The sequence below is a fragment of the Bison bison genome, unplaced genomic scaffold (genome assembly GCF_000754665.1).
Source record: "Bison bison bison isolate TAMUID 2011002044 unplaced genomic scaffold, Bison_UMD1.0 scf7180017864249, whole genome shotgun sequence".
NCBI classification, from domain to species: Eukaryota; Metazoa; Chordata; class Mammalia; order Artiodactyla; family Bovidae; genus Bison; species Bison bison.
This window is the reverse complement of record NW_011494821.1, coordinates 2,176,543-2,184,648: the sequence shown is the minus strand read 5'-3', so window position 1 is coordinate 2,184,648 and position 8,106 is coordinate 2,176,543. Positions and strand designations below refer to the sequence as shown.

General features: G+C 62.4%; 2 protein-coding genes across 2 annotated transcripts in view; one reads left to right on the top strand and one right to left on the bottom strand.

Moving 5' to 3' along the window:
• SPNS2 (spinster homolog 2 (Drosophila)) overlaps positions 1-2,793 on the top strand; it is a 40,648-nt gene extending 37,855 nt beyond the window's left edge. Inside the window, exons 13-15 of the mRNA XM_010847515.1 lie at positions 47-210; positions 639-685; positions 1,216-2,793. Coding sequence (XP_010845817.1) covers positions 47-210; positions 639-681 — 207 coding nt within the window. The 3' untranslated portion in view covers positions 682-685; positions 1,216-2,793. The remainder of the gene's footprint in view (positions 1-46; positions 211-638; positions 686-1,215) is intronic.
• The window catches only part of MYBBP1A (MYB binding protein (P160) 1a), a 15,305-nt gene continuing 9,856 nt past the window's right edge, over positions 2,658-8,106 (bottom strand). Inside the window, exons 19-26 of the mRNA XM_010847452.1 lie at positions 7,930-8,090; positions 6,743-6,995; positions 6,418-6,543; positions 6,276-6,344; positions 5,611-5,724; positions 5,305-5,406; positions 4,028-4,176; positions 2,658-3,866 (exon numbers count right to left, since the gene is read on the bottom strand). Of these exons, the coding sequence (XP_010845754.1) occupies positions 3,290-3,866; positions 4,028-4,176; positions 5,305-5,406; positions 5,611-5,724; positions 6,276-6,344; positions 6,418-6,543; positions 6,743-6,995; positions 7,930-8,090 (1,551 nt within the window). The 3' untranslated portion in view covers positions 2,658-3,289. The remainder of the gene's footprint in view (positions 3,867-4,027; positions 4,177-5,304; positions 5,407-5,610; positions 5,725-6,275; positions 6,345-6,417; positions 6,544-6,742; positions 6,996-7,929; positions 8,091-8,106) is intronic.

Genomic DNA, 8,106 nt, shown 5'->3' with positions numbered 1-8,106 from the left:
GGGAGGTGGCCCCGCCCTGACATCCACTGGCTCCCCCACCCCCCAGATCTCCGACCTGATTCGCCAGAGCACCAAGGACTCCCCACTCTGGGAGTTCCTGAGCCTGGGCTATGCCCTCATGCTCTGCCCCTTCGTTGTGGTCCTGGGTGGCATGTTCTTCCTGGCCACCGCGCTCTTCTTCCTCAGCGACCGTGCCAAGGCTGAGCAGCAGTGAGTTGGCAGCGTGGGTGGGGGTGGGCCTACTGCGGCTGTGACAGGGTGAGTGGGTGGGTTCACCTGGCCGACGAGGTCCCCGCTCCAAGAGGTGCGGCCTGCATCACTAGTGGGAGCCCACGGTGGCACCGGGGTTTGTGTGGTGGGTCTAGACAGAGTGTTTCTCTGAAATGAATGGTTTTCAGGGCTGGGACTCTGCTCCTTCGTTTTCCTCTCATCGTCTGACTTCTTTCTCCTCTCCTCTTTACTCCCCTCTCTCTCCCCCCTCTCCCTACTCCTGGGCTCTCCCACCTCCCCCTGGGGCTGACGAGGTCCCTGCCCAGCACGTCCGGCCCGCCGGCTCCCGCGATGCGATGCTCCAGAGCAGTGCCCGGGCCCGGCCCCCGCTGATGTGCCACCTTGACCCCCGCCCGTCTCTCCCCCAGGGTGAACCAGCTGGTGATGCCTCCTACATCCATGAAAGTCTGAGGCAGTGAGTGCGGGCTGGGTGGGTGTTGGGGGCGCTTCTTGCAGGAGGGAAGGGGTGGGGATCTCAGAATGGGGAGCCGTGCAGAGGGATGTTCTAGACTCCCTGTGAGTCACCTCCTGCCTGAGCACATCCCAGCCCCGGGACTGGTCCTCTTCCTCCAGTAATGTTGCCTGGATTGACCGGTAGACCCACGGGATGAGGGGGCGGACAGGCTCCCTCTTCCAGTAAATCAGCTCCCCCTTCCTTCCTCAGAAGGGCTAGGGGCACAGGTCAGGGTGCGGACTGGCCAGGAACTCCCTGCTGTTCTGGATTCCATCCTCCCAAATCCTCCTGGAGGTGCCAGAGCCCAACTCCTACTGGACCTTCCTCTGGGCCTGGCCTCGGGGGGCCTCAGCTTCCCAGCAGAGGAAAATCCAAGGTCGCTGCCCCCACACCTTGGCCGTGGCAGATCTGCTCTGTCCCTGCCACCGGGAGGATCCGGAGGGGAGCCCTGGATTGGGCGTTGCACCTGACCTCTGACCCCCTCCCTCCAGGTGCTGCTGGGATAATGGACCCAGACTCCTGCCTAGTCTGGGAGGTGTCCCCCGGCACCCTGGCCCTGCCAGGCTGTCCCGAAGCTTTCCTTGTGACCCACAGCAGGGCACCCACCGGCTCTGGTCTGGGACTGCTGAGTGGCAGTGGCTCCAAGAAGCTGTGCCCTCAACTAACCTGGAAGGCTTTGTCTGCTGGAGCCATGCCCTGGGACAGGCTGCCCTCAGGCCCCAGTCTGGAGCACAGGGGCCCTGGGGTCCCAGAGGAAGACAGCCCCCTATGGGTGCGTGGGGAGAGGCTGGCCTGTCCCCAGCTTATGTGATCCTGGGGCCGTCTTTGCCCTCCCCAGACCCTGGGGCCAGGAGGCTGGACTTTCCCATACAGCTTGCTGGGCAAGGTGCTGGCTGCAGCTTTGAAGACCCAACAGCCCCTGGACTACACGGAAAGGAGGGGGTCCAGGCCTCAGGGCGGCACTTCTGGCTCCCCAAGGGCCGGGTGGGTGAGGACCTCTGACCTTGAGGACACTGAACTCAACCTGGCAAGAGCTGGGCACCCAAGCTGCTGGCGCTTCCCAGCCTGGCTGGTCACTCTGGAGGACACTGGTCTGTACCTTGGGCTGGCTGTCAGGTCTCCCAGGTCGGGGACTGGGCTGACAGGAAGCTGGCATCACCGGGAGTGAAGGCCCTGGTGGCAGCGACATACCACCTGTGCCCCATGCTTGAGACCTTTGGGGGTTCCCTGTCCCTAGAGGGCTCCTTGGATCCACCGAAGCACCCCCCACTGTCCATCCTCTGCCTGACCATCCCCACAGATGCCAGGAACTGACTCCTGCCCCGAGGCTGGACCCCTTCCAGGGGCAGCGCCCAGGGGAGTATTCCCAGAATCTGTGGGGCAGGAGCCAGGGCTCTGGCTGCCAGAGGAAGCGGCCATCCTCCAAGCTTCCTGTCGCTGGGAAGAGCCTGGTGGAGGCTAAGGTGCATCGGGAGAGGCCAGCAGTCAAGAGTCACCTCCCTGTGCACGTCAGCCGCTCAGTTCACACATTTCCATGTGGCTGAGACCCCCACCCCTGCAGCCACACACCAGGGTACAGCTGCCAACTTCACATCAGACCCCCCCACGCCCCCACCACCGCTTGTCCCCTCTGCGCCACACACTCCCCACCACATCAAGGTGGTTCTGGTCTGGTGGGCCCTGTGGGGCTGGCAGGAGACCCCAAGAGCCAGCCAGCATAGTGCTCCCTGCTCAGTTTCTGGTTGGCGTGGCTTCAGGGGTGGGTAAGTTGGTGGAGCACCCCACTCCCCACCAAGCTCTGGGGTACCCTGGGAGGGGGGCTTAACCAGGGGGTGGGATTCCCCCGAAGACCAGCCTGGCCTCCACTCCTGCCCCAGCCTCAGCCCGGGGCGCCAGCAATGTTTTCTTGTTGTACAAGAACCAGGTCCAAGTGCTGCTTCCTCTTCCTTCCGGAAGCCAAACTGCTCCTTTATTTTTTAGAGCTGCTGATTGTGAATCTCAGAGTCTTAAGAGAGAAGCCAAATATATTCCTCTTGTAAATGAAGAAATAAAGCTATTTAAGTCATGCCCTGGTGGCTCCTGCAGCAAAGCAGCCTGAGGGGTGGGGATGAGGGGCAAGGGGTGTGGTCACACTTGTACCCAACCCACAAAGACACCAGAGCCCTGAGCCTGGCCCACAGCATCTGGGAGCCAAGGTCCCAAGGGTGTTCTGGGCTTGAGAGCAGCAGCAGGGCCCAGCTTAGGGCTGGGGTCTCTCAGGCCATGCCTGCTGCAGCAGACCCACTACCCCCAGCATAGAAGGTGGAACCTTAGACAGTAGCTGGTTTATTAAAATCATGGTGAAAAAAAGTCTCTAGGGTGATGAAGTGGGTAAAGAATCTGCCTGCAAGGCAGGAGCTGCGGGTTTGATCCCTGGGTCGGGAAGATCCCCTGGAGAAGGGAATGACTGCAACCCACTCCAGTATTCTAGCCTGTAAAATCCCATGGATAGAAGCAGCCTGGCAGGCTACAGTCCATGGGATTGCAAGGAGTCAGGACTGAGCACAACAGGGTGGAGGGGGGCACTCAGAGCTTTTTCGCCTTCCTCAGCTGTACCTTCTTGGCCCCGCTCTGGAGGAGGCTGGGGCTCCTGATGGCCAAGGACAACCTGGCCTTTTTCCGAGGCAGCGCGGACTGTGGTGACTTGCCTGAAACTCCCTTCTGGGGTAGCTTCTTCTGACGTTTTTTGGCAGCTGGCTCCTCGGGGGATTGATGAGGCAGGGGAGTGGCTTCGTTTACCTGGGCCAGCTTCTGGGTTTTCTTCTGTGGCTTTGGGGTCTTGGTTGGGGTGCTGGGGCTCACGGCAGGGGGCTCTGGGGTTGGACTCTTGGCAGCAGGTGTCCCATTCATCTGGGACAGTGCTGGGGACTTGGTCTTCTTCATCTTCTTCTTCTTCTTCTTCTTCTTGCCGGCGCTGGGGGGCTGGTCCCCACTGGCGGCGTCGGGCTTGGCCGCCGCCGCCTCCTGCGTGGTGGCCTCAGGCTTATGTTTCTTGCGCTTCTTGGTCTCTGGCAAGAAGCCCTTTTTCTTCCGCTTCATGCTAACGGGGCTCTGCTGTGTGGCCTGAGGGGCCTCCTTGGTATCCTTCTCTGACTTGGGGCGCCTGGGGGGAAGTGAGCAGAGTAAGGAAACTTGTGGCCCGGGCAGGGGTGACCTGCGCCTCTGTCGTCCTCAAGCTGCCTAAAGCTCCCACGATGGGTGAGAGGACATCAGAACGCACGCGACACGGGGGTCTTTCCAGCACCCGCCCTCCCTGAAACGTACTGGACTCCGAGGAACTTCATGGCCTGCCAGTAGAGGTCGTGGAGGCGGCTGGACCCGGCCGAGTGCTCCCCCTGCTGTAGCCTCTGCTGCAGCCTTGGCTGCTGGCTCTGCAGCACGCCCAGGACGGCGGTCAGGTCCATGATCAGCTTCTGCAGAGAGGCGGGCAAGGCTGTGGCTGCAGTGGGGACCAGAGACGTGGCCTCTCCCCAGATCCCGGTCCCCATCCCTCCCACCCTCACCCACCACTTTGTGGCCCCTCAGCCAGCCCTTTAGCCTGTGCCTCCCTAGCCTCTCTCACCTTGGGGAGAAAAAAGGGTCCCAGGAGCCAAGTCTGTTCTCTCTTCCCATGGCCCAAAGCCCACCCACCTCAGGGGGCACCACCCAGTGACCTTCGGGTTGCCAAAGGCCCTTTTCCCATCTCTCCTTCCCTGTCACGTACTGAGTGGGGTGTTTTTGAAAGCCACTGGCTTCCAGAACGGTCCCTCTCCTGGCTTTTTGCTATCACTCTGGGTGTGGCTTTTCGGGATCTGCCTGCCTGCTGCTCAGCACCTGCCCCCGCGGCACCTTCCTGGAAGCTAGAGCACTGGGGCTTTGATCAGTGTCTACGCCAAGGACCCCCACACCTTTCCCTCTGGGCCAGACTAGGGGAACCAGAGATTTGCCCACTGCCGCCCCGTGGTCCTCACACATCTCACATGCCATACCCCAGCTCCATCTCTGCAAGTCTGGGAGCCTGGGTTCCCACCTAACAGCGTCTTCCCGTGGTCGCCAGCCCTCCCAGCCCCTTCTCAGCTTTCTCACTGGAGCACGGCACCAGCACACCAGCTCACCCTACCCTGGCCAAGCACAGGTTATAGCACTGCTGCTGCTGCTAAGTCGCTTCAGTCGCGTCCGACTCTGCGACCCCACAGACGGCAGCCCACCAGGCTCCCCCGTCCCTGGGATTCTCCAGGCAACAACACTGGACTGGGTTGCCATTTCCTTCTCCAATGCATGCAAGTGAAAATGAAGTTGCTCAGTCGTGTCTGACCCTCAGCGACCCCATGGACTGCAGCCTTCCGGGCTCCTCCATCCATGGGATTTTCCAGGCAAGAGTATTGGAGTGGGGTGCCATTGCCTTCTCTGTATAGCACTAGCCCGCCTCAAATAAATAAAGCCCAGTTTTCTCATCCTGGCATCCAGACCCTTTCCCAAATGGCTTCCCACCTGCCCCCCAGCCTCTGCTCAGACTGTGTGCTCTGCCCGCCTGGCGACCTCCTGCTGTGCCCAGCGCTCACCTCATGATGGAAATTCCTGAACAGAGTGTTGAGCAGCTCCAAGGCCGCCAGATCCTTCTGGTGCCCTGACTTGGTCTCAGCCTCGCCCAGCGTCCGCAGGATCTGGGGGAGAAGGTGGCTGGGCTGAGCCACTCTGGAGAGCTGCCCGAAGCTCGTCTCCCATGTGAGAGACTAGGGTCCCCAGGGAAGAAACATCTCCTGGGGGAACCCCAAATCCACCCCGAGGCACAGGGTCCAGCAACCCTCACCCCTGGGTTCCCGAGGACCACAGCCGGCTGGTAGGGGAGGCGAGTGCAGGGCTGTTACCTCGGTGACCTTCCCCAGGGTCTGGCCCATCAGCTGCTTCCACTCTGGGTCCTTAAAGCACACGCGTAGCTCCCGTGTGGGCAGGGTCTTCTGGAGCAGCAGGCAGGCCTGGACCTGGGGTAGGGGCAATGTGGTCACCAGGAGCCTTGGCACGCTGGGCGACCCCCATGAGCTCCAGGAGCCTGAAGAAGGGGCACGGGCGGGGCTGCCTGCTGCGCCCAGCACAGCCCGCCTGGGTCATCACTGAAGCTCTGGGCTCAGCTGTCACCATCGCCTGCTCCCACCTGCTCGTCTCAGGTAGTGGGGAGACCTGAGGCCGAGGGGGGGCAGCAGGGCTGTCAGCTGCACACGGTTCCTGGCCCTCTACTAACTCGGGACATCTTTCTCCAGCCCCCTCTTCCTACCCTGACCCCCAGGCATACCCGTCAGGCCAGGGCGTGACCTCTGAGGAGCCGGAGGACTCAGGCCATGTGGGAAGTGTCCCCCCATGTCCACTTACTCTGGGCCTACAGTGGTGCGGTTGAGGGGACTGGCCAGGTTGGAGGGGCAGGCTCACCCCACCCTGTCCCCCAGGGCAGCGTTCTGAGCCTCTCAAACAGCCAACAAAGACGGAAGTCAAGCGGGTATTCACACAAACCTGGGGCTGGGGTCCGGGAAGGCCTTACCTGATGGCGGGGCCGCGTGTGGCTCGTCACATGCTCGACCACGATGGGGAGCAGGCTCTTACAGAGCATCTGTGGAGGAAATGGTGGGCAGTGAGGACGGGGCCCAACAGCGGCCCAAGGGGCGGCCGCACCCGATACTCACCGGGTGCCTGGAAAAGAGGCTGAGGAACATGGGGACCGTGAGGGGGCTGTTGCGCTTGGTCAGGAAGGAGCTCAGTGCTGACGAGTAAATCGGGGTCACAAGGCTCAAGTCCAGGCAGCTAGCAGCCTGCGCAAGGGAGAGAGCTAGTGTGATGCCGGAGTGGGGCCTGGCACGGGAGCCCAGCCTGGGCTGCCTACAGACGGTTGAAGGCTGGGTCCCAGGGAAGGAAACAGGTAGGCTGGCTGCCCCACCGCCTCCTGGGACGCGCTCCCATCTAGTGGCGCTGGGCTTTCAGGCCGAGCCTCCCCAGGCCAGGTCTGCTCACCTCTGGGCCCTGGGGCTGTGAGCTGGCGTCTTTGCTGGCTTTCTCCTTCTTCTGGGCCTTGCGGGCGGGCTTGTCCATGGTGCTGCCCCTCAGGACACGGAGCAGGTAGAGGGAGGCGTTGAAGTGGTACAGGGCGACGGAGGAGTCAGCCTGCTGGCCGGCCTGCTGCACCAGCCGCTCCAGCCGGGCGTACAGAGTCTCCACGCGGTCGCCTGCCGTGCGGCAGTAATGCCGGGAGCGGCACAGGTGATGCCTGCGGGGGGCAGGGGCAGAGCTGGTCACAACGTCCCCCCACCCCAGCAGACCCGAGCCCCACTTCACAGGTGGGAAAACAGACCCCTAAAGACAGGGTCTGACTGAGGCTGCGGGGGGAGGCCCGGGGCCACACACAGATCTACCGAGGAGAAGCCAGAGGGAAACTGGCTCCCTGGGTGACACCCTAACACCCCAATGTGGTCCTCAGCCCCATGGGGACAGTGGCTTCCGGGCCCTTTGTAAAGCAAAACCAGGGTCTGTGTGCTCAGGACACTGTGTGTCTGAGCAAAGACCGAGCTGAGAAAGTGTGACCTGGGCCGGTGAGGTGAGGGCACTGGGGGCACGCCCCCGTCTCAAGTTCTTGTCAGGCCTTTGTCTCCACACTGCCCTCCCCCACCCTTCCCCAGCAAGCAGGACTCTACCTGCTATCTATGTCTCCGTGGCTGGGCTCCCTGCTCCAGCTGCGCCCACCCTGCCTCACCCCACGTCTGCTCTTGCTGCAAAGGCCTCTGTGGCCCCTCAACACTGAGGTCGGCCAGGCCACAAGCTGCTTATGTTCTGTGTTAGACACGTCTTCCTGTTCTGCCTGTGGTCTCTGGGTGGATGAGCGAGCTCCACGGCCCCCAGCACTGCTGACACCTCTCCCAGGATGCCTTCCCCAGTCCCTCAAGACTGGGTTAGGTGTCCCGTCTCCCGTCCACTCGCTGCCACAGCCCCAGCCTGTCACAACTGGGCACCAAGTCTGCTTTCCCAACTACAGTGACCCTGAGGGCATCGATGGGACTGGGGGCCCTGTGCTAAGCACTGCAGGAACACATGGGTGAAGGCTCCTGAGTGATGTAGGCTCCTGAGTGATGCGGGCCCCTGGCTCCCACCCCTTCGCTCCGGGAGCCCCCCGGCCCGGCTGTCCGGGCCCACCCTGCCGCCCTCACGTGAAGATGCGGGCCGTCTTGTGCAGCAGGTCCTGCTCCTGCTTGGCGCTGCTGTTGCTGCGCATGCTCCGCCGGATGACGAGCAGCAGCGGCTCGAGCAGCTCCAGAACCAGGGGGTTCTCAGGCTGCTTGGTCACCAGCACCTCGATCAGGTCTAGGACCTGTAGTGAGAAGGTG